At 43.6% G+C, this 23,532-nt stretch overlaps 3 protein-coding genes across 3 annotated transcripts in view; all 3 read left to right on the top strand.

Moving 5' to 3' along the window:
• Positions 1–812: 812 nt before the first annotated feature.
• On the top strand, positions 813–12,806 carry LOC307256967 (uncharacterized protein; the record flags this gene model as incomplete). The annotated part of the gene is given in 5 exon segments (XM_080036082.1): positions 813–863; positions 869–2,538; positions 6,320–8,117; positions 9,225–9,386; positions 10,257–12,806. Coding segments are annotated over 5 exon segments (5,505 nt in total). The 3' UTR covers positions 12,081–12,806.
• An 896-nt stretch (positions 12,807–13,702) lies between these two features.
• On the top strand, positions 13,703–16,450 carry LOC307262178 (tripartite motif-containing protein 16-like). Its single transcript, XM_080042960.1, has one exon. The coding sequence runs from the start codon at positions 13,739–13,741 to the stop codon at positions 15,452–15,454; it is 1,716 nt and encodes a 571-aa protein (XP_079899086.1). The 5' UTR covers positions 13,703–13,738; the 3' UTR covers positions 15,455–16,450.
• Positions 16,451–19,900: 3,450 nt separating this feature from the next.
• Positions 19,901–23,532, top strand: part of bmp2k (BMP2 inducible kinase) — a 73,286-nt gene continuing 69,654 nt past the window's right edge. The window contains exon 1 of the mRNA XM_080042948.1: positions 19,901–20,864. Within this exon, the coding sequence (XP_079899074.1) occupies positions 20,720–20,864 (145 nt within the window). The 5' untranslated portion in view covers positions 19,901–20,719. The remainder of the gene's footprint in view (positions 20,865–23,532) is intronic.

Here is a 23,532-nt window from a genome sequence, read left to right as displayed (position 1 = left end):
TGCTCATTTTATGTTAAGATGCATGAAGTTATGTAGGCCTATTTTTCAACTTGACAATGAAATTAAACTTTCAAATTTAGTTCTGCTTTCTTGCCTTCTTTTTAAGATTTTTCCCATTAAGATAACATTGTGACAAACAACCCCATAGTGTGTGACAACCGACCCCTTGATGGGGTTGGTTGTCACAATGTGTTAGAGTGTCTTTGATGGTAAATTTCTTCTTTATTACAATAAATTAGAAAAAGTGAGGGGTTCACATTTCAAGCCAACACCTTACTCTTCAATTTAATGTAGGAATGACTATTGAAAGATGTTTAGGTGATGAGCAATTCTCACTAGAGTAAAAAGTGTGCCTACTAGCCCCGGTCTCCCCTACTTGTAAAACTATTTTTGTAAGATCCACTTTGAGCTGTAGACCAGGAACATGACCAGAAATACTGAAACCTTTCTATGATACAGTATGTGACTATTCTAACATTTTATAGAGATTCATTTTTAAAACATTGCCAGGAAAATTTTACTTTTTCTGAAGAGAATGACGGATTCTAAGAAGGTTGTTCCTCCTAAAAAGTGGCTTTAAATGAGAAATCATCTCTAGATTAAACAAGTGTTAAACACAAACAGTATCTCTCTCATGAAGCCGTTCCTCTTCCTGGAACAAATGCAAAACACGATAAACTCTTCCTCCTATCCCTGCTCTAACAAAACAAAGCTCCACTCTGTACATATTTGCTTGTTCCCTTCCCTTTAGATTTACAGTTTTAAATATGGGTGTAACCAAGGTGTGCGGTCCCCATTCACTGCACACACTCATGCTGTTCAGATCAGAGCTCAAACTAGTTTTGGTTCTAGTGAAAGTAAACTCAGACACTCGCCGACACAGAGAGTTGAAATGGCGCAGAAAGGACCTCAGCTCGACAGGGAAACTTTCTCTTGTTCGATCTGTCTGGATCTACTGAAGGATCCGGTGACTATTCCCTGTGGACACAGCTACTGCATGGACTGTATCAACGGCTTCTGGGATGAAAAGGATCAAAAGAAAATCTACAGCTGCCCTCAGTGTAGGCAGGCCTTCGATCTGAGGCCTGTGTTAGTGAAAAACACCATGTTGGCAGTTTTATTTGAGGAGCTAAAGAAGACAGGACTCCAAGCTGCTCCTGCTGATCACTGCTATGCTGGACCTGAAGATGTGGCCTGTGACGTCTGCACTGGGAGAAAACTGAAAGCCCTCAAGTCCTGTCTGGTGTGTCTGGCCTCTTACTGTGAGAAACACCTCCAGCGTCATTACAACGTGGCTCAATTAAAGAAACACAAGCTAGTGGAGCCCTCCAAGAAGCTCCAGGAGAAAATATGCTCCAGTCACGACGAGGTGATGAAGATTTTCTGCCGCACTGATCAGCAGTCTATCTGTTATCTCTGCTCTCTGGATGAACACAAAGGCCACGACACAGTGTCAGCTGCAGCAGAACGGACTGAGAAGCAGAAAGATCTTGAGGTGAGTCGACAGAACATCCAGGGGAGAATCCAGAACAGAGAGAAAGATGTGAAGCTGCTCCAACAGGAGGTGGAGGCTATCAATGGCTCCGCTGATAAAGCAGTGGAGCACAGTGAGAAGACCTTCACCGAGCTGATCCGTCTCATCCAGAAAAGAAGCTCTGATGTGAAGCAGCAGGTCAGAGCAAAGCAGGAAACTGAAGTGAGTCGAGTCAAAGATCTTCAGGAGAAGCTGGAGCAGGAGATCGCTGAGCTGAAGAGGAAAGACGCTGAGCTGAAGACCCTCTCACACACAGAGGATCACAACCAGTTTCTACACGACTACCCCTCACTGTCAACACTCAGTGAATCTACATCCAGCATCCGCATCCGTCCTCTGAGATACTTTGAGGACGTGACAGCATCTGTGTCAGAAGCCAGAGAGAAACTACAGGACGTCCTGAGAGAGACATGGACAAACATCTCACTGACAGTGACTGACGTGGATGTTTTACTGCCACAACCAGAGCCAAAGACCAGAGCCGACTTCTTAAGATATTCACGTGACATCACACTGGATCCAAACACAGCACACACATATCTGTTATTATCTGATGGGAACAGAAAGGCTACAGGAATTGGACAACAGTCTTATTCTAGCCATCCAGACAGATTCACTAACTGTGCCCAGGTCCTGAGTGCAGAGAGTCTGACTGGACGTTGTTACTTGGAGGTGGAGTGGAGAGGGACAGAAGTTTATGTAGCAGTCGCATACAAGAGTATCAGCAGAGCAGGAGAGACGAATGAATGTAGATTTGGACGAAACGATAAATCCTGGTCGTTAGATTGTTCTCAAAACAGTTTTCAATTTTGGTTCAACAATGTCCAAACTCCCGTCTCAGGTCCTCAGTCCTCCAGAATAGGAGTGTACCTGGATCACAGTGCAGGTGTCCTGTCCTTCTACAGCGTCTCTGAAACCATGACTCTCCTCCACAGAGTCCAGACCACATTCACTCAACCTCTCTATGCTGGAGTCAATACTTATTATACTAGGGACAATGCTGAGTTCTGCAAAATTAAATAGACAGAAGTCATTTAAGGGGGGTAGTTTGTTGTGTAGTGGTTAGAGGCTCACCCTCCCCATAGAGGCTCAGTCCTCTTCACAGCAGACCCGGGATAGAATCCAGCCCGGGTCGTTCTCTGCATGTCATTCCCCTCTCTGCCCCATTTCATCTGTGTCTCTCCGCACTGTAAATAACGGAGGGAAAATGCCAAAAGAAAAATCTTTAAGAAGTGATTTAAGGGTCAGTGGGTCAAACTCTGTGTTTTAATTCTTGTTTTGTTTGTTTGTTTCTGAGAAATGATTGTCGTTGTATTTCTGAGATCAGCTGTCAATCAAACATTATGATTTTATATATGAAGTTAAACATCATAGATTTCTTCTCATTTGTTTTTCTGTCAAATGTTTCCTGTGTGTGTTTAGCCACTAAAGGTTTTTAATGCTCAGGATGACTTTTCTTCAACTGACCTGACATTTTCTCTGCATGAATGCTTAATGTTTAAGTTTTAGAAGTAAGGACATTTTGGCCAGGTCCCAGTTTGGGACAGGCCTTTAAAGGGGCTTTTTGAGGGTTGAGAATTAAGTTTTAAGGTTCAGCTATGATTACGTTAAGGTTAGGGGCTAGTGTAAGGGTTGGGGTTAGGCAATATAGTTTTTTAGGACCTGGCGTCCACCTGTGTGGACATTTTTTGTGGACAACTTTTTGGGCTGTCTAGACCGCAATGTAACATATTGCTCTAAAAAGGGCCTGGGGTCCACATACAAGGACATTATACTGCCACTTAGTGGTGGCAGAAGAGTATAATACATTATACTTTAGATTCAAGATGGCCGACAACACACCCAAAAGTTCATCACTCCCAAAATGGAAACTCCCGATCCAAACTTCGACCAGGAAAAAAATCCAATCAAATTTCATGGCTGATTCTTGTTCAGATTATGTATAAAAGTGTTCAATGTTTGTTATGGAAGTAAACACTTTACAAAAGCTAGTAACTGTAACGATGTACCATGCTGCTAAACATGATGTACACATATGTGGACGGGAGGACTTCATTCTGTTAGTTTTATTGAAAAATCCTTGTATGTGGACAGCGGGACTTAGTTCTGTTGAACATTTTTATATGTTTTCAATCAATCAATCAATCAATAACCTTTCACTTTTCACTCAAGAGACACTTAGGTTGCCCTCATTTACAGTTACAATGAGTACATTTCAGTAAATTTCAACCCCAGGGCCAGGTTTCCGGCTCCTTACCCAAGGGCCGGGGCCAGGGCTAAGGCCAGGTTTCCGGCTATCAGGGCCAGGTTTCCGGCTACCAACCCAAGGGCCAAGGCAAAGTCTCTGACTACCAACCCAAGGGCCTGGGCCAAGGCCAGTTTTCCAGCTATGATCCCCAGGCCCAAGGCCAGGATTCTGGCTACCAGGGCCATGTTTCCGGATACTAACCCAAGGGCCAAGGCCTGGTCTCCGACTACCAACCGAAGGCCCAGGGCCAAGGCCAGTTTTCTGGCTACCATCCCTAATGCCAAGGCCAGGACTCTGGCTACCAGGGCCATGTTTCCAGCTACCAACCCAAGGGCCAGGGCCAGGATTCTGGCCACAAACCCAAGTGCCTGGGCTAAGGCCAGTTTTCTGGCTACTATCCCCAGGGCCAAGGCCAGGATGCTGGCTACCAGGGCCAGGTTTCCAGCTACCAACCCAAGGGCCAGGGCCAAGGCCAGGTTTCCAGCTACCAACCCAAGGGCCAAGGCCAGGTTTCCGGCTACCAATCCAAGGGCCAAGGCCAGGTTTCCGGCTACCAGGGCCATGTTTTCAGCTACCAAGGCCAGGATTTTGGCTACCAAGGCCAGGATTCTGGCTACCAACCCAAGGGCCAAGGCCAGGATTCTGGCTACAAACCCAAGGGCCAAGGCCAGGTCTCCGATTACCAACCCAAGGGCCAGGGCTAAGGCCAGTTTTCCGGCTACCATCCTTAGGGGCCAAGGACAGGATTCTGGCTATCCGGGCCAGGTTCGGGCTACCAACCCAAGGGCCAAGACCATGGATTCTGGCTACAAACCTAAGGGCCAAGGCCAGATAGCCAGCTATCAACCCAAGGGCCAAAGCCATGGATTCTTGCTACCCGGGCCAGTTTTCCGGCTACCATCCTTAGGGCCAAGGGCAGGATTCTGGCTTCCAGGGTCAGGTTTCTGGCTGCCAATCCAAGAGCCAAGGCCAGGATTCTGGCTACAAACCCAAGGGCCAAGGCCAGATTGCCAACTACCAACCCAAGGGCCAAAGCCAGGTCTTTGACTACCATCCCCAGGGCCAAGGCCAGGATTCTGGCTACAATTCAGGATATATGTCTTCCTGCAACTGTTAGCAGCCTTTCTACTGAGCCATATTGCTCAAAGGGGCACAATTGTTGTTTCTCATTTTGTTTTTGCACTCAGGAAAAATGCTGCTGTGTTCAGGCACCAAAAAAAGAGTTTTGTTCATGATTACTCAACTCTGACTTTATTGTGTTTTATCTCGATTTAAAACTGCGGTCCTCATATGTGGACATCATTTTTCTCAGAAACTACATCATGTAAAAAGATAATTCTTGGTTTGTACACTCATTAGGTCCCAATCAGCCTAAATAGCAAAGAGAAATTAAAAATCCATGCCATGGAAGAGTTCGGGTCCTAGGAGGTTAAGGTAAGGTAAGGGAGTAGTGAATGCATTTTGTCAATGAAAATCCTCCAAGTATATCTGTGTGTATGTAATGCCAATAAACTATCAAAGCAGAATTGGAGAGCAAAACTATTGACATGAATCTCGGAAACGTAATCTTGTACATGAATATCCCCTTATCTATATTCTTCTCATGTAATACGTCTTAATTTGAAATGATCTCTTGAGTATAAATAAAGGTTGAATGTATCATAAACTGGGCTGCCATTCATTGAACTACATTATAGAACAGCACTATCTGAATAACATCCTGAGCAACATTTCACTGCATAAATATTCTACTAATTATACGAACATTCACATCTCTTGAAAAGCATCAAAACATTTAGGTGTTTTTTTTATTAAACCTTGTCTGTTTGCATCTGTATATTTCCCACACCCTGACACAGGACCCTGAGGCTTCATATCTGTATTAGTATGCGTCTGCTCTTATCTCAGCACCTCACAGCCGAACTGTTAAAACTAAAAATCACATGAAGCATTTAAACTCAAGTGACCTTTGAGTCAGTGTGGGGTTTCTTTTTTGTGTTAAGAACATTTTATTATCAAGTATTTATTGCCTGTAGTTTGGTTGATGCGTCTTCACAGAGATAAGGATGCAGTCTGAGTTCACAGTTACATCTATTCTTTTCTCTCTTTACTGGTGTTGTGCTCAGTGAAGTTTTTACATGCCTTGCTGCAGGTCAACAACTGAACTGTTTGGCCTCTGGCGCCCTCATTGGTTCCCATAATGAACTACCACTACTATTCTTCTGATCAACTTGACGTCAGCAGGCACAGTGACATTTGTGTCACAAGGAAGATAAAGTCTAAAATAATGTGTTTCCCCCAGTAACTTTAACTAGGATTTTATAAACTTCTCCACATTCACCAAAGGTACGAGGCATGATCTGAGGTATTATCAAATTATCTCTAGAGTAAACAAGTGTTAAACTCACAGTATCTCTCTCATAAAGCCGCTCCTCTTCCTGGAATGAAGCAGAGCTTGATAAACTCTCCCTCTTGTCCCTGCTCTGAAAAACAGCCCGCTGCACTCTGTACACATTTCTTTGTTCCCTCCCCTTTAGATCTATGGGTGTAGCCAACGTGTGGGGAAGTGCAGGCCCCATTCACTGCACACACACACTTGTTGTTCAGATCAGAGCTCAAACTAGTTTTGGTTATAGTGAAAGTAAACTCAGACACTCGCTGACACAGAGAGGTGAAATGGCGCAGAAAGGACCTCAGCTCGACAGGGAAACTTTCTCTTGTTCTATTTGTCTGGATCTACTGAAGGATCCGGTGACTATTCCCTGTGGACACAGCTACTGCATGGACTGTATCAACGGCTTCTGGGATGAAAAGGATCAAAGGAAAATCTACAGCTGCCCTCAGTGTAGGCAGGCCTTCGATCTGAGGCCTGTGTTAGTGAAAAGCACTATGTTGGCAGTTTTAGTGGAGGAGCTAAAGAAGACTGGACTCCAAGCTGCTCCTACTGATCTCTGCTATGCTGGACCTGAAGATGTGGCCTGTGACGTCTGCACTGGGAGAAAACTGAAAGCCCTCAAGTCCTGTATGTTCTGCCTGATTTCATACTGTGAGAAACACCTCCAGCTTCATTATGACGTGGCTCAATTAAAGAAACACAAGCTGGTGGAGCCCTCCAAGAAGCTCCAGGAGAACATCTGCTCCAGTCATGATGAGGTGATGAAGATTTTCTGCCGCACTGATCAGCAGTCTATCTGTTATCTTTGTGTAATGGATGAACACAAAGGCCACGACACAGTGTCAGCTGCAGCAGAATGGACTGAGAAGCAGAAAGAGCTCGAGGTGAGTCGACAGAACATCCAGGGGAGAATCCAGGACAGAGCGAAAGATGTGAAGCTGCTCCAACAGGAGGTAGAGGCTATCAATGGCTCTGCTGATAAAGCAGTGGAGCACAGTGAGAAGACCTTCACCGAGCTGATCCGTCTCATCCAGAAAAGAAGGTCTGATGTGAAGCAGCAGGTCAGAGCAAAGCAGGAAACTGAAGTGAGTCGAGTCAAAGATCTTCAGCAGAAGCTGGAGCAGGAGATCGCTGAGCTGAAGAGGAAAGACGCTGAGCTGAAGACCCTCTCACACACAGAGGATCACAACCAGTTTCTACACGACTACCCCGCACTGTCAACACTCACTGAATCTACATCCAGCATCGACATCCGTCCTCTGAGATACTTTGAGGACGTGACAGCGGCTGTGTCAGAAGCCAGAGATATACTACAGGACGTCCTGACAGAGACATGGACAAACATCTCACTGACAGTGACTGACGTGGATGTTTTACTGTCACAACCAGAGCCCAAGACCAGAGCTGGATTCTTAAGATATTCACGTGACATCACACTGGATCCAAACACAGCAAACAAATGGCTGTTATTATCTGAGGGGAACAGAAAGGCTACAGCAGTGACTCTACAACAGTCTTATCGTAGCCATCCAGACAGATTCACTCACTGGTTTCAGGTGCTGAGTACAGAGAGTCTGACTGGACGTTGTTACATGGAGGTGGAGTGGAGAGGGAGAGAAGTTGATGTAGCAGTCGCATACAAGAATATCAGCAGAGCAGTGAGCTCAAATGAATCTAGATTAGGACGAAATGATAAATCCTGGGCGTTAGATTGTTCTCAAAACTGTTTAAAATTTTGGTTCAACAATGTCCAAACTCCCGTCTCAGGTCCTCAGTCCTCCAGAATAGGAGTGTACCTGGATCACAGTGCAGGTGTTCTGTCCTTCTACAGCGTCTCTGAAACCATGACTCTCCTACACAGAGTCCAGACCACATTCACTCAACCTCTCTATGCTGGAGTCAATCTTAATTATGTTGGGGATAATGCTGAGTTCTTAAAACTCAAATAGACAGAAGTCATTTAAAGGGCGTAGTTTGTTGTTTAGTGGTTAGACCATCCCCCTCCCCCCTCCCATAGAGGCTCAGTCCTCTTCACAGCAGACCCGGGTTAGAATCCAGCCCGGTTCGTTCTCTGCATGTCATCCCCCTCTCTACCCCATTTCATCTGTGATTCTCCACACTGTAAATAATGGAGGAAAAATGCCAAAAAAAAGGATTGTAACTGTATGAAACAGTTTTTGAATTCTTATTCTATCTTTGTGTTTGTTTCAGAGAAATTATAATTATTGTATTTCTGAGTTCAGCTGTCAATCAAACATTATGAATTTATATACGACGTTAAACATCATAGATTTCTTCAAATTTCTTTTTCTGTCAAATGTTTCCTGTGTGTGTTTAGCCACTAGAGGTTATCAATGCTCAGGATGACTTTAGTTTTACTGATATGGCATAATCTCTGCATGAATGTACGTCTTGTCTTGTCTGATCCCACGTCCTGTCAAGTTTCCCTCCTGTTGGATTATTGGTCACGCTCTAATGTCTTTTTATTATTCCATTGTTTGTTGTCAAAGGTCTGTGTTGCTACTTTTCCCCCTTTGTTCCTGTGTGTCTTCATTCAATAAACAACCACCTTCATCATCAACACTTGCTGCCTTCCTTCATTTGGGTCATTCACCCTGACACAGGACCCTGAGGCTTCATATCTGTATTAGTATGCGTCTGCTCTTATCTCAGCACCTCACAGCTGAACTGTTAAAGCTAAAAATCACATGAAGTATTTAAACTCAAGTGACCTTTGAGAGTCAATGTGGGGTTTCTTTGTGTGTTAAGAACATTTTATTATCAAGTATTTGTTGCCTGTAGTTTTGGTTGTTGCGTCTTCACATAGATAATGGATGCAGCCTGAGTTCACAGTCACATATATTTTAATCTCTCTTTACTGGTGTTGAGCTCAGTGAAGTTTTTACATGCCTTGCTGCAGGTCAACAACTGAACTATTTAGCCTCTGGCGCCCTCATTGGTTCTCATAATGAACTACCTCTACTATTCTTCCTGACCAAACCATGACCTGCGCCCAAGTCTAGTAACAGAGAAACACTCGGGTTTAGATCAAGGAGGCCGGTCCTCCCAATCACGCCTCTCCGGGTGTCTCTATCATTGCCTATGTGCGCGTTGAAGTCTCCCAGCAGATCTATGGAGTACCCTACCGGAACTCAATGCAGGACTTGGAATACCCTGAGCCTCGGTTCTGTGCATTCCCTCAGACAACAGTCAGAGCCCCCCCCCCCCCACACACACACACAACATACACACACACACACACACAACATAGCGTAGGGTGGTGACCCTCTCGTCTATCGGAGTATCCCCACTCCAGCCTGGCTCTTCACACCTTGGTCAACTCCAGAGAAGAATACAGTCCAACCCCTCGGCACAATAAGATTTAAAAAGGATTACATTTGTATTTGTGTATTTTGTTTATAAATCATCATTCTCCATTTGGAACATTAAGTATTGCTGAATATACATTAATATATTTTGTGACCAATGTGTGTTTTCAGAGACACAACAGCCACTGAGCAAACAATGAAATGTGGGTCAAGTTCACCCGTGCTCACTGCTCTTCAGTGTGTGTGTGTGTGTGTGTGTGTGTGTGTGTGTGTGTGTGTGTGTGTGTGTGTGTGTGTGTGTGTGTGTGTGTGTGTGTGTGTGTGTGTGTGTGTGTGTGTGTGTGTGTGTGTGTGTGTGTGTGTGTGTGTGTACCTGTACAACTAATTTTGTGAGAACCACTCTGAGCTTTAGACCACGAACTTTCTGTGATACAGTATGTGTTGTTGTATGTGACTATTCTAACATTTTATAGAGATTCATTTTTAAAACATTGCAAACTCAAATTGTAGTTTTTGTGAAGAGAATGACAGATTCCAAGAAGAGTGTTCCTCCTAAAGGCTGCAGAGACCAGTGGCTTTAAATGAGAAATGATTTTTAGAGTAAACAATGTGTTAAACACACAGTATCTCTCTCATGAAGCCGCTCCTCCTCCAGGAATGAAGCCGAGCTTGATAAACTCTCCCTCTAGTCTCTGCTCTAAAAAACAGCCGCTGCACTCTGTACATATCTCCTTGTTCCCTCCCCTTTAGATCTACAGTCATGGGGATGGGTGTAACCAACGTGTGGGAGCTGACAGGCCCCATTCACTGCACACACACTTGTTGTTCAGATCAGAGCTCAAACTAAGTTTTGTTTCTAGTGAAAAAAAACTCAGACACTCGCTGAGACAGAGAGGTGAAATGGCGCAGAAAGGACCTCAGCTAGACCGGGACATAATTTGCTGTTCGATCTGTCTGGATCTACTGAAGGATCCGGTGACTATTCCCTGTGGACACAGCTACTGCATGGACTGTATCAAAGACTTCTGGGATGAAAAGAATTCCTACAGTTGTCCTCAGTGTAGGCTGGCCTTTACGCCGAGGCCTGCTCTGGTGAAAAACACCATGTTAGCAGATTTAGTGGAGGAGCTGAAGAAGACTGGACTCCAAGCTGCTCCTGCTGATCACCGCTATGCTGGACCTGAAGATGCGGCCTGTGACGTCTGCACTGGGAGAAAACTGAAAGCCCTCAAGTCCTGTCTGGTGTGTATGGTCTCTTACTGTGAGATACACCTCCAGCTTCATTACGACGTGGCTCAATTAAAGAAACACAAGCTGGTGGAGCCCTCCAAGAAGCTCCAGGAGAACATCTGCTCCTGTCACGATGAGGTGATGAAGATTTTCTGCCGCACTGATCAGCAGTCTATCTGTTATCTCTGCTCTCTGGATGAACACAAAGGCCACGACACAGTGTCAGCTGCAGCAGAACGGACTGAGAGGCAGAAAGAGCTCGATGTGAGTCGACAGAACATCCAGGGGAGAATCCAGGACCGAGAGAAAGATGTGAAGGTTCTTCAACAGGAGGTGAAGGCTATCAATGGCTCTGCTGATAAAGCAGTGAAGCACTGTGAGAAGACCTTCGCTGAGCTGATTCGTCTCATCAAGAAAAGAAGCTCTGATGTGAAGCAGCAGGTCAGATCCCAACAGAAAACTGAAGTGAGTCGAGTCAAAGATCTTCAGGAGAAGCTGGAGCAGGAGATCGCTGAGCTGAAGAGGAAAGACGCTGAGCTGAAGACGCTCTCACACACAGAGGATCACCACCAGTTTCTTCACGACTACACCTCACTGTCAGCGCTCAGTGAATCTACATCCAGCATCCACATCCGTCCTCTGAGATACTTTGAGGACGTGACAGCGGCTGTGTCAAAAGCCAGAGATATACTACAGGACGTCCTGAGAGAGACATGGACAAACATCTCACTGACAGTGACTGACGTGGATGTTTCACTGTCTCCAGTGCTACAACCAGAGCCAGAGCCCAAGACCAGAGCCGACTTCTTAAGATATTCATGTGACATCACACTGGATCCAAACACAGCAAACAAACGACTGTTATTATCTGAGGGGAACAGAAAGGCTACAAGATTGGACCAACAACAGACTTATTCTAGACATCCAGACAGATTCATTTACTGGGCTCAGGTCCTGAGTAAAGAGAGTCTGACTGGACGTTGTTACTTGGAGGTGGAGTGGAGAGGGAGAGGAGTTTCTGTAGCAGTCGCATACAAGAGTATCAGCAGAGCAGAGAGGTCAAATAAATCTGGATATGGACAAAATGATAAATCCTGGTCATTAGGTTGTTCTCAAAACAGTTTTTCATTTTGGTTCAACAAAGTTGAAACTCCCGTCTCAGGTCGTCAGTCCTCCAGAATAGGAGTGTACCTGGATCACAGTGCAGGTGTTCTGTCCTTCTACAGCGTCTATAAAACCATGACTCTCCTCCACAGAGTCCAGACCACATTCACTCAGCCTCTCTATGCTGGAGTTAATCTTATTTATATTGGGGACAAAGCTGAGTTCTGTAAACTCAAATAGACATAAGTCATTTAAGGGGGGTAGTTTGTGGTGTAGTGGTTAGAGCCCCCCCCCCCCCCCCCCAGAGGCTCAGTCCTTGTCGCAGTAGACCTGGGTCCGAATTTAGCCTGGTTCATTCTCTGCATGTCATCCCCTTGTGTACCGCATTTTATCTCTGTCTGTCCACACTTTCTATAACACATGAACATTGCCAAAAAATATATTTAAGAAGTCATTTAAGGGAAAGTGGGTTAAACTGTATGTTTTAATTCTTATTTTGTCTTAATTTTTGTTTGAGAGAACCGATTGTTGTATTTTTTCCCTGCACGGAGATCAGCTGTCAATCAAACATTATGGGTGTTGCTTTGAAATCTTCTCATTTGTTCTTCTGTAAAATGTTGTCTGTGTATTTAGCCCGAGACGCTATCAATGCCAATAGTGACTCTAGTTAACCTGAGCTGACATGTCTCTTTAGGAATGTGTAAACTTATCTGTGCTCTAAATGATTGTTATATTATTTGTATTGATGTATTTGTATGTTGCTGTGTCTTTGTCCTTGTATGTTTCCCTGTGTTTCCTGTTTTATTTTGGTAAGTCTTGTCTTGGCTTATCCCATGTCCTGTCAAGTTTCCCTCCTGCTGGATTATTGGTCCCGCCCTAATATGTTTCACCCGTGCCTCGTTCTCTCCCCTGTCTATGAGTATTTAAGTTATTTCCATTGTTTGTTGTCAGATGGTCTGTGTTGTTCCCCCGAGTTGTTATCCGTTGCTATTGTTCACCCTGTGTTCCTGTGTGTCGTCATTCAATAAACAACCACCTTCATCATCAACACTTGCTGCCTTCCTTCATTTGGGTCATTCACCCTGACACAGGACCCTGAGGCTACATATCTGTATTAGTATGCGTCTGCTCTTATCTCAGCACCTCACAGCTGAACTGTTAAAGCTAAAAATCACATGAAGTATTTAAACTCAAGTGACCTTTGAGTCAGTGTGGGGTTTCTTTGTGTGTTAAGAACATTTTATTATCAAGTATTTATTGCCTGTAGTTTGGTTGTTGCGTCTTCACAGAGATTGATGCAGCCTGAGTTCACAGTTACATATATTCTAATCTCTCTTTACTGGTGTTGTGCTCAGTGCAGTTTTTACATGCCTTGCTGCAGGTCAACAACTGAACTGTTTGGCCTCTGGCGCCCTCATTGGTTCCCATAATGAACTACCTCTACTATTCTCCTGATCAACTTGACGTCAGCAGTGACATTTGTGTCACGCTGAAGATACAGTCTAAAATAATGTGTTTCCCCCAGTTACTTTAACTAGGAATGTAGAAACTTGTCCACATTCACCAAAGGTATGAGGCATGATCTGATGTATTTCCAAATGATCTCTAGGATAAACAAGTGTTAAACACACGGTATCTCTCTCCTAAAGCCGCTCCTCTTCCTGGAATGAAGCAGAGCTTGATAAACTCTCCCTCTAGTCCCCGCTCTAAAAAACAGCCCGCTGCACTCTGTACACATTTCCTTGTTCCCTCCCCTTTAGATCTATGGGTGTAGCCAACGTGTGGGGAAGTGCAGGCCCCATTCACTGCACACACACATGTTGTTCAGATCAGAGCTCAAACTAAGTTTTGTTTCTAGTGAAAAAAAACTCAGACACTCGCTGACACAGAGAGGTGAAATGGCGCAGAAAGGACCTCAGCTCGACCGCGGCATAATTTGCTGTTCTATTTGTCTGGATCTACTGAAGGATCCGGTGACTATTCCCTGTGGACACAGCTACTGCATGGACTGTATCACAGACTTCTGGGATGAAAAGGATCAAAAGAAAACCTACAGCTGCCCTCAGTGTAGGCAGGCCTTCGATCCGAGGCCTGTGTTAGTGAAAAGCAGCATGTTAGCAGTTTTAGTGGAGGAACTGAAGAAGACTGGACTCCAAGCTGCTCTTGCTGATCTCTGCTATGCTGGACCTGAAGATGTGGCCTGTGACGTCTGCACTGGGAGAAAACTGAAAGCCCTCAAGTCCTGTCTGGTGTGTCTGGTCTCTTACTGTGAGAAACACCTCCAGCGTCATTACGACGTGGCTCAATTAAAGAAACACAAGCTGGTGGAGCCCTCCAAGAAGCTCCAGGAGAACATCTGCTCCAGTCATGATGAGGTGATGAAGATTTTCTGCCGCACTGATCAGCAGTCTATCTGTTATCTCTGCTCTCTGGATGAACACAAAGGCCACGACACAGTGTCAGCTGCAGCAGAACGGACTGAGAGGCAGAAAGAGCTCGATGTGAGTCGACAGAACATCCAGGGGAGAATCCAGGACCGAGAGAAAGATGTGAAGCTGCTTCAACAGGAGGTGAAGGCTATCAATGGCTCTGCTGATAAAGCAGTGGAGCACAGTGAGAAGACCTTCACCGAGCTGATCCGTCTCATCCAGAAAAGAAGCTCTGATGTGAAGCAGCAGGTCAGAGCAAAGCAGGAAACTGAAGTGAGTCGAGTCAAAGATCTTCAGGAGAAGCTGGAGCAGGAGATCGCTGAGCTGAAGAGGAAAGACGCTGAGCTGAAGACCCTCTCACACACAGAGGATCACAACCAGTTTCTACACGACTACCCGGCACTGTCAGCACTCAGTGAATCTACATCCAGCATCCACATCCGTCCTCTGAGATACTTTGAGGACGTGACAGCGGCTGTGTCAAAAGCCAGAGATAAACTACAGGACGTCCTGAGAGAGACATGGACAAACATCTCACTGACAGCGACTGTGTCAGAAGCCAGAGAGAAACCACAGGACGTGACAGTGACTGACTTGGATGTTTTACTGCCTCAACCACAATCAGAGCCCAAGATCAGAGCCGACTTCTTAATTTATTCACATGACATCACACTGGATCCAAACACAGCACGAATGTATCTGTTATTATCTGAGGGGAAAAGAAAGGCTACAGCAATGGGACAATCACAGTGTTATTCTAACCATCCAGACAGATTCACTGACTGGTGGCAGGTCCTGAGTACAGAGAGTCTGACTGGACGTCGTTACTGGGAGGTGGAATGGAGAGGGAGAGGAGTTGGTGTAGCAGTTGCATACAACAATATCAGCAGAGCAGGGAGGATGAACGGACGTGGATTTGGACAAAATGATGAATCCTGGTTGTTAGATTGTTCTCAAAACAGTTTTAAATTTTGGTTCAACAATGTCCAAACTCCTGTCTCAGGTTCTCAGTCCTCCAGAATAGGAGTGTACCTGGATCACAGTGCAGGTGTTCTGTCCTTCTACAGCGTCTCTGAAACCATGACTCTCCTACACAGAGTCCAGACCACATTCACTCAGCCTCTCTATGCTGGAGTCAATCTTAATTATGTTGGGGATAATGCTGAGTTCTGTAAACTCAAATAGACAGAAGTCATTTAAGGGGGGGCTCCGTTGTGTTGTGGTTAGAGGCCCCCCCTCCCCATAGAGACAGAGTCCAGACCACATTCACTCAGCCGCTCTATGCTGGAGTCAGCCTTAGTTGTATTGGGAACTATGCTGAGTTCTTTAAACTCAAATAGACAGAAGTCATTTAAGGGGTTTTTTGTGTAGTGGTTAGAAGCCCCCCCTCCCCATAGAGGCTCAGACCTCTTCACCGCAGACCCGGGTTAGAATCCAGCCCGGGTCGTTCTCTGCATGTCATTCCCCTCTCTGCCCCATTTCATCTGTGTCTCTTCGCACTGTAAATAATTCGAGGAAAAATACCCCAAAATGATCTTTAAGACGTGAGTTAAGGGACAGTGAGTTAAACTCTGTGTTTTAATTCTTATTTTGTCTTTGCGTTTGTTTCCGAGAAATTACAATTGTTGTCTTTCTGAGATCAGCTGTCAATCAAACATTATGATTTTAATCATAATATTATGAAGTTAAATATCACAGATTTCTTCTCATTAGTTTTTCTGTTAAATGTTTCCTGTGTTTGTTTAGCCACTAGATTTTATCAATGCTTTGGATGACTTTAGTTTAACTGATATTACATTTTCTCTGCATGAATGTTTAACGTTTAAGTTGTAGAAGTGAGGACATTTTGGCCAGGTCTCACTTTGGGACAGGCCTTTAAAGGGCTGTTTGAGGGTCAACACTAGGTTTTATGGTTCAGGTATGAATTAGTTTAGTGTTAGTGTAAGGGTTGGGGTTAGAGTAAGGGAATTTGTTTTGATGGTGATGCTTAAATCAGGGGCCTGGGTATGCATTATGTCAATGAAAGTCCTCACAAATATATCCGCAAAAGTGTCCGTAATGCCAGTAGAGTGTATCAGAGCAGAATAAGAGAGATGTGCCATGTATTGACACAAATCTTGGAAATGAAATCTTGTACATGAATATCCCCCAATTATATTCTCCTCATGTAATAATTATAAATTTGAAGTTATCTCTCGAGTATAAATAAAGTTTGAATGAATTCATAAACCGGGCTGTCATTCATTGAACTACAGTATAGAACGGCACTACAGTTTACCTCGGCAGCATTTCATCGCATACATATTTAAATTTGGCAATATTCTTATCTCTTGAAATGCATCAAAACATTTAGGTGTTTATTTGACTTAAACGTGTCTGTTTGCATCTGTCTATTTCTCAACCATTGATACAACCATCGATAAATGGCCATTACCTCAAAAGTCTCTGCATTTTTCCAATATATCTAGATTTTTATTTAATTTTTTAATTCATACAAATTAACAGACAATTTTTCTGCACATTTACATATTCATCCAGACATTTCTGAAAAAAAAAAATTATAGCTACAAAATATTACTGTTTTAATTAAAGTAATCAACTGCCAATATCTAAAAGTTACATTTTGTATCCTAACCACCTGATGTGTCTAACCATTTTGAGCCCTCCCTTGAATAATAATCTATGTGTACTGTATATATACAGCTCCGGAAAAAATTAAGAGACCAGTCTGGATTTTTCTTCAATCTTCATCTCTACATAACTTATTGAAAAATGCTCTTAATGACAAGACATGTATTGTGAATTTGGTAGAAATGTTGTCAGTAGTTTATATTATAAAACCAAAATGTTCATTCTACTCAAACATATGCCTATACATAGTAAAAACGAGAGACACTGAACATTTGGAGTGGTCTCCTAATTTTTTCCAGAGCTGTAGTAAAGAAACCATGGTCAGACAGACAACACAAACATACTCGGTACAGAAAATGAAAAATGTTGTGTGTGTGTTTGTGCATTGAAACACCAACAGATGGCAGCAGACACTTCACATAAACGCCAGACGACAACAATAAGTGTGTCATAGGGGAACCATTCTCCCCCACTGCAGAAACAGGATGCGTCCAGTCCAGACATGGGGGTTTGTTATACAGTCATGTGATCTCACGCTTATGTAATCCCCATCCTAACTATGTGTATAACACTATAGCCAATGACCTGGATTTGGTCTGGATGTGTAGCCAGTTACCCACATTTTCCACCATTTTTCAGCCAATGTTTAGACTACTAGAGGTGACTTTGGGTGATGAGTTAGAGTTACACAAAAAAAAATTAAGTGGATTCTCCAGCTTGCACACATGCCTTTGTTCACAGCTGTCACACACACACGAGTGAGCACGTACGCAAACACACACACACACACACACACACACATACGCACACACGCACACGCACACACACACACACACACACACACACACACACACACACACACACACACACACACACACACACACTTCCGCTCAGTTTCTGGTGAAAAATCAATTGACACATACTGAGGAAGTAGCCAACAGTGTAACTATCCCATGGCTTAGACATATATACCTTGTATATTCAGTAGAATGAAACAAAGACACAAACAAATGAATTTACTGTAATTTTTTTTTAGGATTTGTGATAAAAATGTCAGTAGCTCACACATTGCTTCTTTAGTGTAATATGAGGTTTGTTTATTCCTCCATGCATTGCATTCTTAACCGCCTGTCCCCTGCCTTCCTTCTTCCCCAACCAGAATGCTCAGTCCATGTGTCTCTCCGCCCAGTTATAGATGTGTGTGTGTGTGTGTGTGTGTGTGTGTGTGTGTGTGTGTGTGTGTGTGTGTGTGTGTGTCAGTTATAGACCAGCATTGTCTTGTCATTGAGTGCCCCTATGGAAGTCCATTGATGCCAAGAAAAGAAAAACAATACATGAATACAAGGCGTGGAAAAAAACTAATTGTAAGTCACGATTTTGACATACTATCTCTGGCATATGACTTGGTTTAAAATGTTTGTCTATAAGGCCTTTAACCATCTTGTCTTTTCTTTGTGAGCTGACATGTAAGGGCTTTAGGTAGACACATATCAGTATGCAATTTACAACAACCCAGCTGTGATAATGGATAACATAAACAAGAGCTCAAAGATTATTATTTTTTATTTAGATTTATTTATTTAGAAGGGACAGCGCACATACCATGAGGACCAAAGTTCAACATGTGAATGTGCCAGATTTAGCCATGCAGTGCTATTGCTAATTTTCACTTTTTTTGTTTGTTTGTTGTCAATTTAGTTAATGCCGTTTTTTCCATATTACAATACACTTTACAACAAAGTGTATAATTAATACACCAAATAAAAATCCTGATCATCCCTTTTTCCCCATTTAAGTTTTTTTTTTAAAGCGGCCAAGCACAAAGCCAAGTGTGGACAGAGAATGCAGAAATTGCTGGGATGAGATTCGTGTCAGGTTGCTCTATAGGAGTCATTAATGAGAAATTAAGACCAGAAAAGTAGCATAATAGGAGATCTTTGAACAATTAAATCAACCAGCATAGTAGGGGAGAGTGGCCTAAGTTGTGCCACTTTTTACTCAAAGTGACTTTAAAGTAAGGCCTTGACAGTGAAGTCTCCAACTCAAATATGTACATATATTTCAGGATGTTGTGCGTCCCTGGCAATAAAAACTTTGGATCTGGAATAAACTGTTGAAGAAATATAGCTTTCGGAAAAAAAGTTGTCTTGTGGCACAACTTGCCCCCGGTGTGGTGTAAGTTGTGCCGTTGGAGAGAATACCATGGGGTGAATTGTGCCATTGACATATATCTCATAAACTGTAATGCAAGTCCATAAGACAATTACTTATTTAAGGTTTATTTAAAGTAAATATTTTACAAAGATTGAAGGACAATTTTCTTAAACAAGGCCTAGCAGATCAAAGTCACAATAATATTGTGATAGTGAGAGAAAACTAAGCACATTTCCTTGAATTAAATTTTTTGAGAAAAATGTCAGTGCGCAGAATTTTGCAGTTCTTCTTCTTCATTGAATTGATTGGCGGACGAAACTGTGTCCCGCTGCTATGATGTCGCGATACTTACACAGTTGTCACTATCCGGCAAATACCCTGCCTACCAAGAAAGGCTTAGGCAAGTAAGGGTACTGTTGGCAGTGGAAATGCAGGACGATCTAGGGTAACTGCCCTGTTACCAAACCAAACTCTATCGCCCAATGGAAACGAGGCTATAGCCTTCGCTGACTTTATATCTTTTTGCTGGGCTTGTAGTTGGAGTGAAATGAAAGCATCATCATAAATGAAAGTAAAAAAAAATATAACAGTTATTTTTTGGTTCATTTTGATTATTGTTTTAAATCTAACTGAAATTTGTGAAATGATGTCCGCTTTTTTTTATTTTTCCATTCAGTAATTTATTTATCTCTTCTTGGCACTGTTGAGCTTCCATACTTGCTCCACTTACACCAATCACAACAACGGGAAAGGGCGGGGCCACGTCGGGTTAGGTTGTCACTCGCATTGGGTAAATAACAAAAACCACCCACTTTACTTAGTAGCTGCAGCCGTATGGTTTGGGAGGGGAGTCCCGAGAAGTTTAACGTTAACGGAAAATGTCACAGGGGTCGACTTCGCTGGAGGCTGCTTCCCCGTAAAAGGAGCAAGAAAAACGGACTCTTTCCTTCCCTTTTCGTGGAGGGTTGTTGGTGGTATTGGGCTACTTTACTTAACCCACCTGCTCCCTTGGGTGGCTCGTTAGCAACTAGCTTACTAACTAGCCTCTTCGCCCGAGTGTACTGAGCAAATCTTCGGGGCGTGTGATGCGAACTCGAAGGCTAGTGGCTGGTTCTACTACTTTTTTATTTTGCTGGGCTACTGAGTTTGCCGTAGTCCTTTGGAAGATTTTATCGGTTTAGCTGCAAGCCGTATTGGGGGTTTTTCCTCACATCAACCGCCAATTCCACCCATGCTAACGACGGCTACAGCCAGCTAACCCAAGTGACACATTTTGCTGTGTTTGTTTTCCAACCCATTTTTTTTGAGTGGATGCTGTCACTGCTTCGGAGGATATATACCCCACTATATTACCACCGCCTGTGTGTGTGTGTGTGTAGTTAAATACTTTTTTGATGTCGTATCACTATCAGCCAACAGATAGCAGTTGTCGGTGCAGAAGGACCATAGGTGGAGCATGCAAAAGAAGAAAATACTGCAGATAAGTAGATAGGCGAAGAGGGGTTACAACAACATTCACTACACCAACGCGTTAACGTGGACTACTGTGTGTGTGGTTTTCGTTTTACCGCCACACACACACACACACACACACACACACACGCACTCACACGGATTGTATTTTAATTTTTCGACTGTGACTGGATAAGATAAAGCGCTAAAAGGATGAAGAAGTTTTCCAGGATGCCGCGGTCGGAGAGTGGGGGTCTCGGCGGTGCGTCCGGCTCCGGGTCGGGGCTAAGCAGCTACCTGGGAAAAGTGTTCGCCATAGGACGGTTTCAAGTCACCGTGGAGGAGCTCGTAGCAGAAGGTATGTACATGTAAACACGTTTTGAAGTGGGTGTATATATGGTGGGTGGGTATATATGTAGTAGTAGATGTTAACCTTACTAGTACTGCCTCATGCATAGGTTAGCTGTGTGCGTGTGCGTGCGTGTGTGTGTGTGTGTGTGTGTGTGTGTGTTTTGAGTAACACTCACTTAAGAACCATGATATTTTCTGGGACACACCCGATGTTGCCCCATTTGGAGAGAGCACACACACACACACACACACACACACACACACACACACACACACACACACACACACACACACACACACACACACACACACACACACACACACACACACACACACACACACACACACACACACACACACACACACACACACACACACACACACAACTGCTCAGTTTTGCTCGTTTTATGTGTCTCTAATTGGTTTGAACTTCACAATACAAATCTCAAGTTTTCCCCCATCCTCCTAAACATCTGCTTATTTACTGAGGAAGGCTTATAACCAGCACTAGAGTGATTTAAGTAGGTCAATATTTTCTTCCAGGCTGCTGCTGCTATGAACACTGTGGTTCTTAAACTGGGGCACCATGGACTTGCTCCCATAGCTAGAATTTAAACTGATAACTTTCCCCCATACAGCTGTAGTTTACATCCGGCTTTACTATAGGGGTGGGTTGTTACCCCCAGGATAACAACTGTCCCAGGCCCCCTGTGTCAACAACATACAGCAGATTCAACACTTAAAGACCTACTTCACCGGTGGGAATATGAAGGTGTATTGAATTCTGAGATCCTATGTAGTATAATTGTGCAAAAAAAAAATTGAAATTTGTTCATCCTAGCCTGAGAAAAGGCAGACTAAACCTTGTCTGTTTGCGTCTGTATATTTCTCCTATACAACCATCTTTAACGGCCATTATCTCAACATTAATTTGGTCAATACTCAAAAATACATAAAAAAATCTCAACTTATACTAAAGCACTGAAGGTTATCACTATAGGATTTGTTCATATGTTGTTGATTAGTTTATCATTGTCTGACTGAGAGACAGTCTAGTTTTCTATCAGCGTGTACTAATATGATTGGATTGCGTGACAGTACAACAAGTAACAACAATACTCTGAAACATAAATCTCAAACTTCTAAAGCAACTAAACTTTCCATAATCATTCCTAGCACTGTTCTGAAGGTTATTACAGAAGGATTTCTTAAGGTGTTGTCCATTGTCTGATTCATATATGATACATTTGTTCTTCAAAAAAATGCAGAACATGCTTTTTTAGGACCTGAGCATGAGCATGGTATTAGTTGATTTTTAAAATGAAAAAAAGGCTGCATCCAATATCGGTTTTGTAAATACTTTTGGACATAATGTTGACTATTAGATAAAGACTTTACCCATTTCTTGCCTTAGACACTAGCTTTTCCATTGTCTGGCTGAGAGACAGTCTAGTTTAGTATTAGCGTGCACTAATATGATTGGATTGCGTGACAGTAAAACAAATACCAACAGTGTTTTCCGGTTAGAGGCATAAACAAGTATAACGTCTGTGCAGTCAGTGTGCATTCCCACGTGCAGCTCTTGAAAATGTTAGACATTTCCTCCACGGCTTAACAAAGCCTTGTGTTCAGAAATGTTGAAATGAGGATCCCCTGCATGCTAAGGCACAGAACGTGTGCGTGTGTGTGTGCGTGCGTGTGTGTGTGTGTGTGTGTGTGTGTGTGTGTGTGTGTGTGTGTGATCATAGAATGAGGAAGTGTAGAAACCAAACATGTTTCACAAAATGCCATTTCTTCAGTAAATGCTTCAGTGTGTATTAATTAGGAACATCCCCTTGATTTTAAAGCTACCCCAGCTTAGCCTATTAGACAATCATTGCCCATAAGAGTCTTTTAAAGGTGCTACAAGAAGTGTGTGTGTGTGTGTGTGTGTGTGTGTGTGTGTGTGTGTGTGTGTGTGTGTGTGTGTGTGTGTGTGTGTGTGTGTGTGTGTGTGTGTGTGTGTGTGTGTGTGTGTGTGTGTGTGTGTGTGTGTGTGTGTGTGTGTGTGTGTGTGTGTGTGTGTGTGTGTGTGTGTGTGTGTGTGTGTGTGTGTGTGTGTGTGTGTGTGTGTGTGTGTGTGTCATCATATAATCATGTGAAGTGCGTGTGGCTTGTTTTTGCCACCTGTAGCAGCACAAGGTTACATTATGACCTTTGCTCATCAATCTGTCCCAAGGTAAAAGCTGTCTGGTGTCTGGCCCTGTGTGCCTGTCTGGCCGGGCTGCACAGTTAATCATATAAAAGTCCCATTTACTTTCGCTTAACTGTGTCTGCTTTGGTGGTAGGATGGCCTAGAGGAAAATGGGGCCGACCAGTAACCATGAGGTCTCTGGTTCCTCCTCCCAGTAACCATGAGGTCTCTGGTTCCTCCTCCCAGTAACCATGAGGTCTCTGGTTCCTCCTCCCAGTAACCATGAGGTCTCTGGTTCCTCCTCCCAGTAACCATGAGGTCTCTGGTTCCTCCTCCCAGTAACCATGAGGTCTCTGGTTCCTCCTCCCAGTATCCATGAGGTCTCTGGTTCCTCCCAGTAACCATGAGGTCTCTGGTTCCTCCCAGTAACCACGAGGTCTCTGGTTCCTCCTCCCAGTAACCATGAGGTCTCTGGTTCCTCCTCCCAGTAACCATGAGGTCT

Source organism: Ammodytes marinus (genome assembly GCF_949987685.1).
Source record: "Ammodytes marinus genome assembly, chromosome: 2".
Classification (NCBI taxonomy): Eukaryota; Metazoa; Chordata; class Actinopteri; order Uranoscopiformes; family Ammodytidae; genus Ammodytes; species Ammodytes marinus.
The sequence above is the reverse complement of the archived record's forward strand: the minus strand, read 5'-3'. Positions and strand labels throughout refer to the sequence as shown.

Bases quoted from the DNA above. Each gene is read 5' to 3' on its own strand.
- LOC307262178 (XM_080042960.1), top strand. From the start codon at position 13,739: ATGGCGCAGAAAGGACCTCAGCTCGACCGCGGCATAATTTGCTGTTCT.